Source organism: Anas platyrhynchos, chromosome 1 (genome assembly GCF_047663525.1).
Source record: "Anas platyrhynchos isolate ZD024472 breed Pekin duck chromosome 1, IASCAAS_PekinDuck_T2T, whole genome shotgun sequence".
NCBI classification, from domain to species: Eukaryota; Metazoa; Chordata; class Aves; order Anseriformes; family Anatidae; genus Anas; species Anas platyrhynchos.
In genome coordinates, this window is record NC_092587.1 from 52,319,647 (window position 1) to 52,338,450 (window position 18,804).

General features: G+C 34.9%; 1 protein-coding gene and 1 long non-coding RNA gene across 2 annotated transcripts in view; one reads left to right on the plus strand and one right to left on the minus strand.

Annotated features, from left to right (window-relative positions):
• Positions 1–4,555: 4,555 nt before the first annotated feature.
• LOC140002424 (uncharacterized) lies at positions 4,556–17,061 on the plus strand. Its single transcript, XR_011808909.1, has 3 exons — positions 4,556–4,674; positions 8,221–8,345; positions 15,878–17,061. It is a non-coding gene; the product is annotated as an uncharacterized lncRNA (long non-coding RNA).
• The window catches only part of METTL25 (methyltransferase like 25), a 68,417-nt gene continuing 54,473 nt past the window's right edge, over positions 4,861–18,804 (minus strand). Inside the window, exons 10-12 of the mRNA XM_027451362.3 lie at positions 7,414–7,488; positions 6,726–6,797; positions 4,861–5,150 (exon numbers count right to left, since the gene is read on the minus strand). Of these exons, the coding sequence (XP_027307163.3) occupies positions 5,064–5,150; positions 6,726–6,797; positions 7,414–7,488 (234 nt within the window). The 3' untranslated portion in view covers positions 4,861–5,063. The remainder of the gene's footprint in view (positions 5,151–6,725; positions 6,798–7,413; positions 7,489–18,804) is intronic.

Below are 18,804 nucleotides of genomic sequence, written 5' to 3' on the forward strand. Positions count from 1 at the left end.
AGATAATTAAATTATAAACTTTAAAAAAAAAAACAAAAAAGAAGCATAAAATGAAATTATGGATTATAGGGTAGATATAAAATAAATGTTATGTTTATTATAGCTTTATTTCCTAGGGTGAACAGTGCATCATTTGTTGTCCTAAAAGGATTTTTCACTTTTGAAGTACCGAGATTTTTAGGCAGGTTTAAAATCTCAACCCCCTGTTTAATTACCGAAAACTCATGCTTTCTTGTATTTTCATTGAATTAGATAATTACATTTCTTCCTATAGTTTATAAAGAATGGTTACATATTTTATAGTAACTGCAAGTCTCTGAGGTACTTTGTCTACATAATATTGCCTATGTGTCTTTTATTTGTGAATTTTACAGATTCTGGCCAACAGTGTGCCTCATAATGTTATCTATACATACACTGTTCCTTCTGACCCAAGAACAAATGCAGTACAATTTAAATTTCTACTAAATTTCAATGGTAATACAGAAAACATTTTTTTGATTTCTTTAGAATACACAGTTACTTGAAGTCATTTATTGTTTTGATGAGTGACAAAACTATATTTTGAAAAAGGTCCACCTGAACATAAATCACAAGACATAATTTTGTATACATATTAACAGTAGTCAATATTGACTGAAGTAGTAGTAACTACTGAAGTAGTAGTAACTGACTGAAGAAGTCTGTTAAATTGATTTCAGTAATGATATCTGGATATCTGGAAATATTTTGATGTTGGACATACCTTATGACTTATGTTGCCTTTTAACACAAAGAAAACCAAGAGCAGAGCGCCATTCTCTTGCAGATTTCATGAGCAGCATCACTGGGATGTTGAGACGAGTGTTTTATTTATTCCTCTCTAGTTTGATACAGACATTGCAGACAGCCTTAAGGAAGATGTAGGTGAATGCTGGGAAGATTGGTGTAAAACAGCATGTTTTAACAGTTTGAGGCAAATCTTCATTATGTTGGATGGTTTCCTTGGAGGTTTGAGTTTAATGATGCTCTACCCTGGAGTTTCTGTGTAGAAAATGCCTCAGAGCTCTCCAATCTAAAATGACTCATGAAGAGAAGTAAGATATTGTGCATAGGATTTTTTAATACCCTACACCTCTCAGGGTGTCTGTTGGTTATTAATCTGCCTGATCTCCAGGAATTAATTTCAAGGCTTTAAGGGAGAAAGCAACAAGAATTATAACAGTAGTACAACTTCCTTGAGGTATCCTGAATCTCAGAAGGATTTTACACCTTTTCTTAAAGTACTCTGAAAGATAACATTGACAAAGATAACAAACATGGATAAGGAAATTCAAAGAACTTAGGTTTATTCAGCAGTAGTTTGGAGATAAATTATTTACAGCCACTGAACTGAGTTAGTTATTTCAGATGAACATGGTGACGGACAAGCAGCTGGATCCCAAAGAATCAGGCCACGCTCCCACTTGGAAGGAAGCATGGAAATTTTGAAAACTGCAGAATTTGAACAGATATCAGAAACTAAGGAAACTAAACTCAAAGTTCTAAGAGTTAGGTGAACAATTTAAATGTCTGGACAACCAACTACACTTCCATTTTGACTTGATTACAGAAACTGAAATTTCTCCATAGTTCATCTTCTAGCATCAATTACACTCCTTTCAGAGCACTAGTCATAAGTAACAAGAAGGGCATATATCAGTTCATATAAAAAGCATGTGAGAAAAAGGGATTTAAAATGGCAGCTCTATATTTTTTAAAACTGTCCTAGTATCAGTGATCTCTGACGATATAATGACAGTTATGGAAAGCTTTTAGGAAAAAATACATCTAAACCAGTAAGTACTGACAGGAAAGAATACTCCAATCATCAGAAGGACATAGAACTGCCACCAAGACAGATAAATTTCACATGCTTACTCTGTGCAGACTGACATACAGATTTTGAGTCCCAAGATTTTAACTCCATCATGACATAGCAAAAAGAGTTTTTACATCAGACGTTGTTTTAGCAATAAATTAATGAATAATGCCAATGAAGAAAATTTGTAATAAAGAAAAAATAATTAAAAAGAGACTTGAAACTAAAATCAAAGAAACTAGATCAGTGCAAACTGTTTTATGACATGATGTTCTAATGCATGACTCTGCATTAGAATTAGGACCGCAGAATTAAAAATAAAATAAAATAAAATAAAATAAAATAAAATAAAATAAAATAAAATAAAATAAAATAAAATAAAATAAAATAAAATAATAAAAAAAAGCAGAGTTGGAGATTTTAGGGCTACTACATACTCTCGGATATTAAGGTTCCACACATAGTGTACATATCCTCTTGTTCTTCCATCCAAAAATAGCTTTCAGCCCTAAGAAAAATAAATAAATCACTCAATTTCTGCTACAGAATGCACAGATATGCCACAAACAGAATCAGGCAAGCACCTGAGGGAAAGCACATATATCCACAATTCTTTAGGGAGTATATCAAGATTCATAGCTCAATGTCACAGTAAAAGGAAATGCAGATTCTTTTCTATCAAAAGACTTCATCATATTTAAGATATTGTTTGCATTATGGAAGAACTTCTGGCAATAACCACAAAGAAAAATTGTTTTATTCAATTTTATTACTGCTGGGGATTTTTCCATTATGTAAACAGTACCTCATAGGTATTCAGGCATCTCAAGCCTTGAAACAGCTTTGAAAGCAGACAGCAACTGATTTGGCTGCATGCAAACTCTTCATATAAATGTCTTGATAGTTATTATTCTAAGAAGCACATTGCCTCTGTCTTTGCCTGCACAGACTGCAAATTGTGTGAAAAGTAATGAAAAAGCCTGAGAAGTTGCTGGGGGGACATCCAAATTTTTCAGACCTTTTTGAATTCATGGAAAAGCATTTGGGCTAATCCTAGAGATGTGCTTGCTATTCTAAACTGTTCCAAACGTCTTCTTAAAATAGTAATAAGAATTTAACTCTGGATTTAGATATCATTATATATATCAAAATATCATACGCAATTAACAACAGTCAGTATATCCTACGTAATTTGGTCTGTGTTCAAATTAAACCAGGCAGAGCTTGCTGAAATGACTAGTTTTTGCTATGACTGGGTACATTTAAGCACTTGCTTGCAGTGAATAGCTGTGCTACCATTATTTGGATATCATATATGTCCAGCTTTTACTATTTGGGCTGAAAAAAACAGAAGAGTCAATTCATAACACAAAAAAGGCAATTTGATCCCCAAGTTATTTTTTTCCAACAGCACACAAGGTTGAGATGACAAGACTCTTAACACTTCATTAATTAGTCATCATGCTTTAGCAAAACATGATAATAACTAATTTCTTACATTTTTGTTCATCTTTTTTTTTTAATTATTATTTACTTTAGATTGCTTTCTTATACTGTATACTATTCATTTTTTTCCTTCCAGATGCTTAAAGATTTTTATTTTGATGCCTCTCCTGGGTAAAGAATCTACCAGGTTGTTAGTTACCTCATTACTCCCTATATAACAAAAAATCTCGTATATGGAAGGCCCCTTTTTCTTTTCTTAGCTGCACTCCAGAGATGCTGTGAGCACCTGCAACTTCTGTTAATTTCCTTGGGTATTGCAGGTGTTCAACAGCTCTAAGGATTGAACCTACCGGGACTAAATAAATATGAGAAGCTCGTACTGGATTCATGGAGCTAACAAGGACTGAGAGTCCTAAAATAGACAGTAGTGAACTTACTACTCTACTAAAAAAGCATTTCTTCCAAGTGAATACATCAAGAGAGATGTGGCTTATTAGAAAAATATCCTACTTCTCCTTTATTGAATGACCATGTTCACAAGCTCTCATTATATTTTGCAGTCTGAAAAAGATTTATTCCTACTAAGATCTGAATCTCAGTTTGATTCTTATGGCTATTACTTTCACTATAGAATTCATATACAACATTTTCTTGTTATTCTCATCTTCTGCCCACCAAAGTTGCACTCTTCCTTTTCTTCTTTATTCAGTATTTTATTATCTATTTGTTGTCCTTTATTTATTTATTTATTTATTTATTTATTTATTCTATGCACTGGTAGTTAATTATGTTTTATATTCAGTGGAAAATTCTAGTAAAAGCACTAGAAGTTACAATAGAAAATTTTCTCTTTTTTAATTGATTGAACATCTGCAAGTTTATTGAGGCAACCCATTGAGATAAAGGCATCAACAAGTAAGTTTCCCACTCATGAAGTCAGTACAACCAGGCAGAAACTGCCTAGCAAGTTTCCACTCACCAAAGATTTATATTTATACCCAACACATTTGGCCCAGATAATAGCTTTCTGATAAAGCCCAAGGATTAGAGAGTGAACCCCAGCACAGCAACTGATTCTTAAACATTGGCATCCACTGGACTAGAGCACACACAGTTTCTTGCCTGTCAGGCTAGGAACATGCCTGAAGGAAGAAAGGGTTAATATAAAACCACTCTGTGGGTATTTTTTATCTAGACTCAGAAGGTTCTAGTCTCTGCAAGGTTGCTCTATAACAAGCTGCTTCTGATGACATGAAGAACAGAGAAGTACAAAGTCTACTCACGTCTTGTCTACAGTACAGGTTAATTTTCTGCTTAAACTAAGAAATCCAGAAAAGAAAAAAGCAAGGCTAGTCAGAGACTGCTGATGCCAGCCATTGGAAAAAATTGTAAGTTTTATAAAAGAATTAACTTGTGATTTAAAATATCAAGATGACAGGTATCAATAGATAATGCCTTAAAAGGAAGAAATATTTACATTATTTTAAAATACTCATCACATAACATAGCTCATAACTTTTATAATAAAGCCAAATGTTCAACATTATTTAATAACTGCCATGAGGAAACAGTGGTATTTATAAAGGAGGTACGGCTCACTATTTATTTCTCATGATTCACAGAGGCATTGCATTTTTTATTTTTGCAGCTGAGAAGTAAATAGTTGGCAAACACTTCAGTATACTTGAGGAATCAATTAAAAACAACATTGAGAAAATAGCAGTATCAGTTCAGAGCTTTCAACCTATCTGCAATTTGCTTCCTCTTAAAAACATGACTATTTCTTCAGAGCAATAACTGCATAGCATCTGGGGGATTTCACAGGATCAAATAACTTCACAAGTCCTGACCAGGCAATGTTGTCCTGTAAAATGATATATGATTGAAGTACATTAAAACGTGTTTGACTTAAAAGTTAAGGCACGGTAATAGGTCCACATTTTGAAATGCAAAATCACCAAAAAAAAGATTATTCTTAACGCAAAGCAGAAAAAACACTTATCTAACAACACAACTATTGAAGATTTGTTGTGAAAAAGGGAAACAAACAAAAAAAAGTATGTATATTAAAGTCAGTTTACTTCTGTCACTATCAAACGACACCTTATCAACCCTTTAATCAATAAAGTTGTCTTTTTTTTTCTTTCTTTTTCTTCTGGTTGAACAAGAGAGAAGATACTAAAGATCAAGTTCTACTTGTTTTATGCAGCACATTCTACTACTGAAGCTAATTAACTGATTTTTCAAATGAGTAGGGCCAGCTGGATCTGGTCTTCATGTTGCATATGGCTTTTATCATTTCTATTTTTTCTTCCTAAACATATTTTGTGAATCAACCAGTACAAGATTGAATCAATGGGTATATTACATTTAGAAAAGGTAAATTAGCTCTAAATGCACAAAGTCTGATCTTCCATCCTGGAAATCGTACAGATCTCTGTGTGACTTATAACTGGTTGGCATTTGGGAAAATATATCATTATTTAAATATCTCAAATTGCTTCTCAGTAAAAATACCAGTTAGAATAAAAGCATACATTTGCTACAACTCAGTTGTTCCAAGTATACTGTGGTAGAGAGGAAAGTGATTTTTTACTTATGATAAAATGGAGCTATTAAAATGAAAGCTTTATAGTGGAAGAACAGTAATTCACATGAATGAATTTAAACTTTATTTTAAAATTTTATTTTGACTGTGGCCGGGCAGAAGCTGGAAAATGCTACCATGTCTTCTGATCACATTGTTACTTATCCAAAAAATGTCTGCTGGTGTAGAGATAGTGTGATTGATGATTCTAAGTTATCCAGGTCAAGCTCAAAATTAGTGTTAGTAGAAACACTGTAACATAAATCATTACAGAGTAAATATAGAAGCATTTGCTTATTAAATCCCACATCTATATTTGTAAAATATATCCAGGCTGTATGCTAGTCAAATATACTGCAGTTGACCCATACAGTTGGAAAAAGTGTACCCTCTCTTATCATAGATCTTAATTAAGAAATGATAACAACAACCTAATGGGACTTAACCTAAAATTTCTTTAATTATATGTTCTAAAACTTATTCTTTGGAAACTCCAGAATGTACGGTATAATGTTTGTTTAGCATTTCCATTTTTTTTTTTAATTATTAAATATATGTCGTATTAAAAAAAAATTCTTGCATATTTAAATTATTTATTTTTGTATTGTTTATTGACTTGTAATTACCATACAATTAAAAGAACATAAGTTTTACTGTTGCTGCTTTGCTGAAAATAAAAACATCTGCTGGGCATATGTTTATACTAAATTGAATGAATGCTTATACTTTTGCAAATATGAGAATAATAATTCTGCAACAGAGACTTTTGGTCTGTGCAGTAATAAATTGGCTGAAATAGTCTCATTTCACTGAGGTAGCCTTTAGGTACCATAAAACATAATGCAAAAATACCTGCTCCTTGAGGTAGCAAAGACGATCCAGAAGTATCAAAACTTCTATGCAGGGAGCCAGCACGACCTTTAACTGAAAGAAAGATTAGATGCTGTTATGATCTGGGGAAAGAGAGCCAATACACTTCCCAATGGCTACACTTCCACAAAACAATTCCAGGAAGGTCAATCATTTTCTAGTAGTTGTACAAATGTCACCTTGCCAATTTTCCCTGTGGGGTGGACATCTTCTAAACAGATTATATTAAAGATCAAAAATACATGGAATGCCATAAAGCTAGGAAACTACGTTACTTAGTTGGTTTTGAGGCACTGTCCAACAAGAAAATGATATTATATGAAGCAGAACAATTTTAAAGAGGGAAATAATGAATTTTAATAAAAAGAATTTTTATGAAATAACTGTGTGGAGACCAGTCTAGGTTTAAAAGGAGACTGACATTTCATTTTCCAGGGTAATAGTCCCTCTTGAAAAAGAATCTTCCATGTGTTCACTTTATTATTTTACTGACACCTAATATAGTTTTGAATAGGATATGCTCCAAAGTTTGGAAGGGGGAGCTGCTTTGTTTTTGAGATTGCATACCTCAGTGTAAGACAGTCCACCTCCACATAAAACTTAACAGGGCTTTGTTCTAGACTAGCATATATATAATACAAGGTAATGGTATTAATCCTATAACTTTTACCATATTAAATGCTTCAAGCTCGTTCATTCTGTGCTTGTATTTTTCATAGTAATCCATTATACAGCTGTCTGGGAGCTGCAAAGGATAAAAAAAAAAAAAGTATCAGAGTCATTCCAGTTTTGAAATATGAAACATTTTTTTCCTAATCAAAAGTCATCCTACAAATGAAATCTGTGTTTTGTTTTTAAAATTAGCAATTTACTGAGGTCTATAATAATTTTCCAATAGCAATTTCTCAGTTCTCATTTACAATTACTGTTCTTCAGATGGCATTTTGCACTGACATGAAATACTGAGATATATTCATTATTCAGAAAGCTCTAGTCGTTCTTTAATGAACATTGCACAGCCAAATGGAGATAATATTCTCATTTCCTTTCCCATATATCTTATACCTTGCACCCCCCAGCCCAAGAGATATATTTAAATGGCTGAAGAGTGGAGTCTAGTGTCAGAGTATCACGCTTAAGTCAGGACTCCTGGATGGTATTTCGCATTAAAGAACCTACTGTCAGATTCTGGAAATAACAGTTTCACTGTGTCACAAGTTACCCACCTCTGAAATAAAAGTTTCTCTGTTTAATTTAAACCACTGCATGTTTCCCAATTACTTGATTCAACACTGCCAGCACTGACATTGTAACCGCAAATTTTGTGACTTTGGGCTGATTTTGATCCAAGGCAGCTCAAGAACTTGACTATACCAAATACCCCTTCCCCTTTCAGCCCTTAGTGGCCACTGCACCACAGCAGGTAGCTAGGCCTATGACCATAACTGCACTCACAAAGTATTTTCTCTAAGGGCAGCTGGACCACAACATTTCCCAGGCTTTGTAGGTCCTGATGTCTCTACCCTTCTGATGTCCACAGTCCTGGATGCTAAAGAAGACAGATGAGCTGTCCACTTAAGAAGCCTGTCAGAGGAGTGGGAAGTAGGTCTGCAACATTACTGGTGACAGAGGGTGCTGGAAAGAGTGGGGGTGAAAGAGCCTGATGTATTGGCCTGATGCATTTCAGTATTGGGTGTCTGCAGTATGGCTACTCTGTTGTGGTTATGGAAAGAGCCCACAGCTTAGCAGAAAAGTAATGCTACTGACAAAAGACCAGGAAATATAAAGTGTCTAATACATTTTTGCACACTTTTATTAGCTAAGTCATCTGAGAGCACGTGGCTAATCCAGTCATAAAGGAATAAAATAGCTTAAAATAGGTAAACAAACTATAGAATATTTACATAACTTGTAAGTTTTAAAATCAGGTATGTATTATGAACTTCATCTTACGATAAGCAAGAAGAGAATGAAATGACCTCAGAACTATTACTGTCACTATTACTTTGAGAAGTTCTCAAAGATGGTGTGTCAGATTGCTAGTAGATGTGTGTCTGTCATTGTAGAGCAGTCTGATCCAACCCATTAAAAAATGCAAAGAATTAAAAAACACTAAACAGATAAGTAATGAATTTGTCAAGAATAAATCACAAGTCAGCCTGCTTGTAAGAAGGGTGGAAGGATTCATGTTAGGGAAAACCAAATGTCATATATTTTGACTTCAGCAAGGGTTTTGCACCATTTCACATAACAATTTCAACACCCAATATAAGAAACAAGATTTAGATTAAAGTATTATAAAGTGCGTGAATATTGTTTGGATGACCATAACCAGAGAGTTGTTATTAATGAGTCTCCAAAAAACTGAAAATACAGACCTAGTGGAGGTCTGTTAAAAAAAATGCAGAATGTTTTCATTAAGAACTCAGATAGAACAGAAACCACATTAACTAACTCTGCAAATGTGCAGCAGGAAAGTACAGAATTGCTAGAATTTAAATAATTTTTAGAAATTGGATCATTGCTTAGAAAAGTGTTTGAAGTGCTATATGGAAATGCAGGGGAGACTACACTCAGGCATAAATAACAAGCGGTTCCCTATGAAGAACTCCAAATGACAACCTGGGAGATGTAGCAGATCACAAGCTGAGCAAGAGTCACAGTTGTACTACTGAAAAAAAAAAAAAAAAAAAAAAAGCAATCACCATACTGCGACATGTATGGGAGAACAGCTTGGACAAGCAGGAAGTAATCCTTCAACCCTGCTTGGCAATGGTAAAGCTCTAGCTGGAATGCTGTATCCATTCTGGTGCAGCAGATTTCACAGAAATAAATGAGCTATTTGAAAAAAAAAAAATAAAAAATAAAAAAAAATAAAAAATAAGAGAGAAAAGAGATCAGAAATCTAGAAAATAGGACCTGTGAAGACAGATTGACAGAACTGGAACCGATGAGTGTAAAGAAGAGAAAATCAAGAGCGGGCATAATACCAGCTTTTACAAAGCTGCCACCAAGAGTTAAGGAAGGTTGTTCTCTACATCTACAGTGGGTAGAAAAAGAACTCATGAACTTGCATTGCAGCAAAGAAAATCAGTCAAAAACTTGAAAAAAAATTATCTCTGTGAGGTTAATTCAGGACGGGGGAGGTTTTAAGTCACCATCATGGAAAAGTTTAAGAAGTTTAGATACATTTTTCAGGAATGATGCAAAATTCTAGCTCTGCCTTAAAAGAAAGGGAGGGGTTAGAAGAACTTTTGTAGCCTTTGACTCTTTTTTTTTTTTTTTTCTTTCTTTGTTTTTAATTTAAAAAGAACTTTTTTTTCCCAAATACAGCAGCAAGGCTGAGAAGTTGATCTGACAGTACTAATGCACTGACTTTTTTGGTCTTGTTGATATTTTATTTCCAGTAAAGCTGTGCAAATATCGAAAGATCCAAACCAACTAAAATACATCAGTCATGAGATAAACAAAATAGTTTATTTGACCTCTGCTCTATAAGCTTTTCATTTCAACTGAGAATTAAAAGCATTTCAGTATAATGGATTTTTGAAATTATAGGCTATTTGGATTAAAATATAAAGATCTGCATTTGTAAAAATATGAACATTAAATCTTTCTCCTTTTGCATCCTTTATGTTCTCCAATTTTCAACATGAAACATTCCAATCAACTGTGAAATGTTTCACAAATAAAAAGCTGGGTCAAAAATGTCTCCTAGCTGTAGCCATACTCAAGTACTGAGCCCAAATGCTTTTGCACTCCCTCCTTGCTTAACACATTTTGACAGAATGCATCCTGCTGTCATGGGTAGATTAGGTGGTACTCCAAATTGTAGCTCAACTGAAAGTTTGGTTTGTGACCCAGCTGAATATAACAGGCCAGATGAAAACAAGAGAAAGCGTCTGCAAAAAAATACATTGATAGAAAAGGGCATTAAAAGGAAAATGGTCCTTAGCTCTGTGGTCAATTGACTGGAAGAAGATCAAAACTTGGATTATGGTGGTTTTGTTTGAAACTGCAACAGTTTGCTACCTGGCTTCAGTACTTCCTAGGCACCCAACAGAATCTTCAGCTATCCCTCTGAGGTGAAGTAGGACCAAATTATTTGTTGTGTTTTCAGGAAAAGATTGGACTTACATATGTAAAACAAGCCCCATTTAGCCACCAGAGTTGTGTGTGTAACTCTTCTCCATAGAAACTTGCCACAGATTTGTCTATATATATATATATATATATATATAACTTTAAATACATGTACAAAACTTACATTATGATGCTGATACTACGAACTCATGGCATGACTTAAAATGCATGAAAGAAACTAAATACAATATCATGCCCTTGTCTTAATAAGACACTCAAAGACCTAGATTATGCTACTGATGTTGTAGTAAGGAAGACTCAATGCATACGGAGCTTTTTTGGCTAGTGTACCTTAGTTGATTTAGCTCCTGATCTTTACCAGGTTGTGAACAAAAGTGCCTCTCTGCACCGTGATGGTGGTGCATCCTTTCTTTTAAAGTAGTTTATTTGTGTGATGGCTGAAACAGCCAAAACAACCAAGAGTAACTAGAGGTCAGTGAGATTCCCATTGTCCTAGTTATAACAATGCCACATGCTGGAGGTGGCACATACAATAGACTCATCTGTAGTGAGCATGAGGAGGCTGTCAACAGATCCTTGAGAGCAACTGAGGCGCTGCATGCTTGAGCAGACCCAGGTTATACTGGAATCTCACAAACATGCTGATTGAGCACACTCTGAAAACAGAACATGCAGGCACAAGGTGGGTGACAACTAGTAATCCCACACTTAAAACTTCTCTAGAGAGTGTTTTTTTTTTTTTTTTTTTTTTTTTTGAAGCTGTGACTTTCCCTAGGCTAAAAAAATTATGACTGAATTAAAGAAAGCCTCTTTTACTGCCCAATCTGCACTCTCTCTACAGAAGAGAGCCAGATTCTAGAGACCCTGCACACAGTCAAACAGATATAATGCTCTTTGCCACCTCCATGGGACTGTTTACCCCTGTGCTGGTTGCACATTTCCATGTTTCCTCTCTCTCCTTGCAGCAGTGCTGTCATGAACACTAGCAAGAGTACCAGAAGCTAATAAGGCAACCCTTTTAGCTGAGCAGTGTCTTAGGTCAGTTCAAAATGCTTGAGAGGCCATACCAGACAACAACTTTTTACAATTTTCCAGTGACTAAGGTAGTTAAAATATATCTTCCTGCTTCTCAAATAATGTAATTACTGAGAAGCCTTTGTTTATTTAGAATTTCATTTGAAACGCATTTCAAATAAATGCAATCTATATCATTTATAATTGTATCTAACTGAAGTAAAAGTCACACTTCTTAAAATTACGCCTCAGACTAAAATGTTATGCTGCCATAATTGGGACAGCATTTTGCCTGTTTCAAAAATAATTATACTTGAAAACAGCATTATGCAGAGTATATATGCAGTGTATATTTTATACACTTGTGTTACCCACGTCTTCATTCAGTATTTCCCAAACAAATGAACTTCAGAGTTTGAGGTTTTCACTGTCATTTAAAGACCTCAACACAGAATTTGGTGGGGGGTAGACATCAAGATCCTTCACAATTATAAGAAATCTCATTTTAAAAGTCCCTTCCTTTTCTGATTTCTGCAAAAATTCTCATTTTACTTCCAATTATAGTTATATATATTCAAGTTAGTTCATGTCTGATGTACTATGCAATTCCACTACTGATAGTTCCCCAATTCTAAGTATGTGGCTCTTTAACATTTTTAAAAATAACAGTAAAATTAAGCCATACAGTATGACTCCTCCTCTTATTTTGCTTTATTTGCCAACCACATTTTATAATATTCTAATCTATCATGTTAAGATAAGCATTTATTAACTTCATAGCAGGACACAGCACAATGATGTTTCTAAGAGACACTGACAAATGCCAAAAAATGAGGATGGTGTTCTTATGTGTTTTAGTACAGCAAAAGCACCAGACACATTCTTTTCGCACTAGCAACTGTGTGATATACCTTCACAGTATTTAACTTCGAAGGAAGTTGCTTCTTCCAATGCAAGTTAGCAGACAGAAAGAGACGGAAGGAAGGAAGGAAGGAAGGAAGGAAGGAAGGAAGGAAGGAAGGAAGGAAGGAAGGAAGGAAGGAAGGAAGGAAGGAAGGAAGGAAGGAAGGAAGGAAGGAAGGAAGGAAGGAAGCATTCACATACAACTGACAAGTTCATGGAAGACCCAAACATTCATTTAGCATTCTATTTGAAAACAACATTGGTTTAGCCTGTTGGCACATCAACTAATGTGCCACATGAAAAAAACAAAACATAGCAAAACAAAACAAAATGTATTTTCAAGTAGTAATTCTGTAGTCAAGACTCCTAAAAAGCTACTATATGCCAAGTTTTGGAAACTGAACATTACATGTAGGAAATAGATTACATATTCAGCCATTTGAACTTGGGAAAGTATAAGAAATCCGTTTGGTTAAAGAGTTTTCATATTGGTGCTGAAATTAAATTTAGAAATTCATCACTCAGCTAATCCTGTTGGATAAATTTAGAGAATGTCATGCTCCTCTGGTCAAAATCTTGTAACATTACTTATTCAGAAATTCATACAAAAAAAAAAAAAATAAAGCAAAATTATAAATATATATATTAAAGGTGTAAGGACTAGAGTTCAGTCTATTACTTTAGAATGTTCTCACATGGTGTGGAAACATAATTTATTAATAACTATTCTAGAATGGATGGAACTTCCCAAATATGTTGCTCTAAAAAAGCTCAGTTTTCTAAATAATGAAACTTACCCTGACAAGCTCCATAAGGATGGAGGCTTTTTATCTTGTCCTGGGCTCACCTGTTCACTTAATTGCAATGTCGTTTGTCAATGACATGTACAGAGCACAGAGTCTCTTCATTATATGGTTTAAAACAACAAAAAACATGTAAAACATTCTGTTCAACATATTTTGATACAACTGTGTTCAAGTTTAATGAATTGGAAGATCATTAGAACATCTGAAACAGCAGGTATAGGGACAAACTAGGAAATATAAGTGAAATTGCGAACAATATTGTTTGAGTAGAACAGATGTGGAAACGGGAAGGAACCTCCTCAAAGACCGTTTGCCATTACATGAGTAGAACATGGTTAGGGATTGAAATCAGGCCAGCTCATAACACAGGTTGGACAGAGAGCTAACATGGCTGGGGTGGGGTGGGGTGGGGAGGAGGGCTTCCACCTGCATGCTTCTCAGAGGGACCATAAAGCTTGAAAAGGCTTGTCAGATAGTCCCTTGTTTGGTCTGAAAAGGGGGAAGGTATGATATTAGGGATGGATACCAAGAAACTCCAGAGGTGTTTCCAAACATTTTACCAGCCACACATTGTGAAGCTATCTGCAAGGTACATTTACCGCAGCATTTTCACAAAGCACTTATGTGATGGGAACTTCTAACTCTCTTAGGAGGAGTCTTTGAAAGTCTCATATTTAAGTTTTTGGCTTTGCTTCCATCTCATGCTGCAGGAATCTGAACACAGCAAACTGGAATTGTTTTTGTATTCGTTTTAAAAAGAGTGCTGTTATCATGTAAATACGTGCAAGCAAGCAGAGCATAATTTATGTCTGCTGAAAATTTATTCAGGACTGAGCTTGATATATTAAATATAGATTTAGCTAACATGAATAACTGGCTCATAAGAGAAGACATCTCCTTAATCCATGTTCACTCTGCCATCTGAGCAATTATAAAAAGGAAATGTATATTAAAACTGCAGTTCTGAAACAGTGACAAATCACATGAAACTTGGAATAAAAGTACATCTGTGATCCTTCTGCAAAACCAATTATTTTTAAAATCAGCATATCCTTATTTTATTTTAAAAATCAATAGAATCAGCTACTTTATTAGGCTTATTAAATTCAGACCTTTGACTTTCTTTGTTACTTGATATATCACTGAGAAATCACTCAGCTCAGCTACTTAGTCTTCAGACTTTATGTGTATGTACAGGCAAGTGTTACTGTTAGGTGTTTGCTTCACCAAAATGAAGTAAAAAAGTCACATATGCATGCTCTTCTGCTAGTTTTCTTAAAAATTATTGCCATTAAAAAAAAAACAAATGACCAAATAACAAAAAAAAACACACTACTGCTGCATGAAACATATGTCAAATATTCACACTAACTATATAAAAACTGATCAAAGACATTAGAAAACGAATTTTGTCTGACAAAAAAGTAACCAGTTACTGAACAAAGTAATTAGTGTAATTTCACACAAAATCTATTTTTAGTATTCTCTCTACATGTTTTATTACTCAAATTAATACTATGGAGTTTGCAAAAGCACAAAGTCAATGTATCAAAAAGGAAGTCATTTAGGAATTCCAGTAGAGCTGAACTAGCAAGCCCAGCGTACTTCAGATCTGTTTGGATTTATTTAATGATAAAAATTCAAGCATAATTGCTAGAGGATAAGGATTATTTTATAAATGAATAATATGTAATAAATTGAGAAAATCTTACAAAAATATAGCAATCATATATTATTATGTATCCATTATCAATTATAAATAAACCCCAAAGTCTTGGTTATTGTAGCCAAATAAAGTACTAACGCATTCATTTAATTAAATATACTTCTAAATACATAACCTTTGCAGAATATATAGGATGATACTACTTATATCTATATTTAACTACACAGCTAAATCAAGGCTTTGAAATATTCTAACATTGCTAGACATAACATATCAAATATCAAAGTTGTTTAAATCACTTAAGATGATAAATGAGTTTTCCACAGGACATGAGTTTCTCTTACTGTGTTATTAATTTAAGTGCTACTGTGATGGGTACAACACCTCACACATAGGTCTAGTGCCCTTTCCTGATCCACCAGTTCAGATTTGACAGCTGTAAATCTGTGTGAGATGTTCTACCTGAAGCACAGGATCAGAAAAAGACAAATGGGCAGCAGCTATTTTTAGGAAGTCTGGTCGGGGTAGAGCAAGCAGGGATAGTGGAAACTGAGCAGTAACCATCTGTTTATTGTTGCAGATCTTATCTCAGACTGTTTGCCAAATAAATGACTTTTTTTTTTTTTTTTTTTTTTTTCCAGGGGGAAGAGCAGCAGGAACTTCAGGTTATGTGCAGACACCAGACTGTTCAAAACTGAAAAATACCAGTCACAGGCCACCTGGAAGCTTGGATGTACAAAACCAAGTAGATCTGCAACAACAGGCTCACTGACAGACATTCTTTTGTGTGTGAAGGTTTACAGTGACCCTTCCTTCAAAGTTGCTCTTGCTCCTCGTGAGCACATGTATACATCTGAAAGGGTTACGTGATTAATGAAATATTTTGACTAAATAACTATCTTGTATGCTATTTGGCCATAGCAGTAACTCCAGTATGTGTATAGCAGGAGATGAAATCAAAGTGGCTAATAGCTTTCCTTTGCGGATGCATCAGGAGTGTTCCCAGCCCTGTGTATCTTCCTGCAATTGGATGTGGCATTAAATAGTGTTTTGTGCTTAAATGAATCCCAGCCAGCTTCTGTTTCCTAAATAGCTCCACCCACTGAGGCTCTCACTACCAGAACAGTTGTCCTAGCTGGACTGCAGATCCCCACGTCTCCCAGCCTTAACCTGGTAAGCCTGTAACCTTTAATCACCTTAAATCAAAGTAAGGTAAGCTCTAACAACAACATTTTGATAATTTATCCCAATAATTACAGGACACTAGGCAATTTCAGAACATTTTTCTATCTTTTCTAAGACTAGATATACATGAATACTTACACAAGTACTTTTTGCTGTGGCAATGCCATTTGTAGCACTTATTGTCCTAAGTAGTAGCCAAATGACTTAATAAAGAGGCTTACTTTTAAGTGTATCTGCAATAAGGCTTCAAATAGAACTGAAACTCATTCTGATGAAGAAATGTGGCAACAGGCAGGAGTGACTGCCCTTGTTGCTTGAAAGAAGCAAGACTAACAGGTGGAAGAGCAGCCAGATCCTCCAGAAGAAAGAACAGACACAAACACTTCATTCTTTCAAGTGAGAGTCCCACATTTATGTTGAATTAGGTAAAACTGATTAAAAGGGAGAAGGAATCTGATTGAATTTCTCCCTTAGATATCTAAGTGATGCTGAATGCTTTGCTCATACAACATGGAGCACACAGGAACAGAGTGAGCTAAGACAGAGAAAACAACCTGGAATAAAATTCTGCCTCAGTGTGTATCCACACTCATTACTGAAGACCTGTGCAGGGATCCTTGGCCCACAGAGCAATGCCATTAGTTCTAAATCTAGAAGCAATATAACCATACCTGCGAAGCATCAAGCTGACACTAAAAGACTCCCTCTCTGCCCTCACAATGTGTTCAGACATTCAAAAGTCATGGTGTATGCCTTAGTTTTACCACTGAGGTGGAGAAATGTGTGAAAAGAATGGTTCTCTACTAAAAGACAGAAAAAAAAAAAAGTTCATTTACATCTCAGTGTGTGATCTGGACTTGACAGGCTCTTCTACATTGAAAAGAAAACACAGTGGGGGAAATTATTTTGGCTAAGGTAATGGGAAACTTCAGTCCATGAGCAGGAACTTGTAACAGTGAATGGCCCTAGGTGATAGGTAAATGTTATTTTTTGTAGAAAAAACTATTTTACTATTTTGTCTCACTCTTACTCACTCCCGATTGACAATCTTTTCATAAAGGGTCTGGTTCTGATTTCATATAAGCAAAGGTCTTCACAACAAAAGAGGCAGAGAGGCTTGTTAAAATGAAGAACTGGTAGGACTGAAGTACCTAACCTTACTGAAAAATAATAGCAAAAATCAGTTTACTGTTTGGATGTTTATACCTGAGAAAAGCCCTCATCTCTATTTAGCAAAAAGGCATGTATTTATGTAAATGAGCATTGAGGTGGGTCAGGTGTTTTATGCAGTTGCCCTCTTTATCCTACCTCTCTGTTTGTCCAGACTGGAAAATGGCACCGTGCTGGTCGTTATCTCTATTCTCTTGTAGAGACATATTCTCTTGTAGAGACAGTAAGAGAGTTTAGTCTCTTGTAGAGAGATTAAATTTTCCCATTGTAAAAGAATTGCATTACTATTTGATATTATGACTCTCAGTTTTCTGACTTTTAAAAATTTATTTGTTAAATATCCAGCATTTGCACTCATAAAGCAGAGACCACTATGTAAACAATATTTTCTTACAGTTCTCCCTGGTTGTATCACACTGCACCCCTAATTACTTCCCCTAGTGCCAGTGCTCTGTGGTGGATCACTTTTTTATCTCCAGATTTGGAAAAGTAATAAACTGAACACTTCTGATTTGACCAAGTCTTCCTCAGCTGCTTTTTTTTTTTTTTTTTTTTTTTTTTTCATGGAGACAATGATGAATGCCTCCTTTTTCTGTGGCTGATGGGCACATTTTTGATTATTTGGAAATATTATTATATTATTCATATATGCTTACTCCCGTCTTACATTCTTCCTAAGCATCAGTTTTTGGCGACCGTCAGAGACAGAGCAGACGTTTGGTCTATGCGGTGCAGCTGCTCTTTTGTTCAGTTTTTAAAACAGAACTAGAAAACAAATTCTACATAAATTTCTCTTTGATTTTTGTTGTCTTTGAGAGCAAGTGTTTAGCCTTCATCACAATTTTAGCTATGTAAGTATTTTTTCTGAAGAGAGAAATTTAACACATTCTCCATTAGCGTGTAGAAATAGTGCTGACTCCACCATGAAAACTGCAATGTCAGAGCCACTGCTGAGGAAGCGTTAACAACTTTCCTCATGCTAGCATTAAAATAGCACTGGTTTGTCCTGATGCAGATTTGAATATAGCTGGGAAATAAAAAATAATATTATTTATGTCAGCATAAAACTCAGTTGTCACCATGCAGCCAGCTGCACATAAAAATGAGGAGCAATACAAGCAAAAATGAACATTTACTTGAATCAGATCTTAAGCACCTATGCAAATGTGTAGCTTGAAGTGGTGTTGCCAGACGTTTCTCTCAGGGCAGCCTT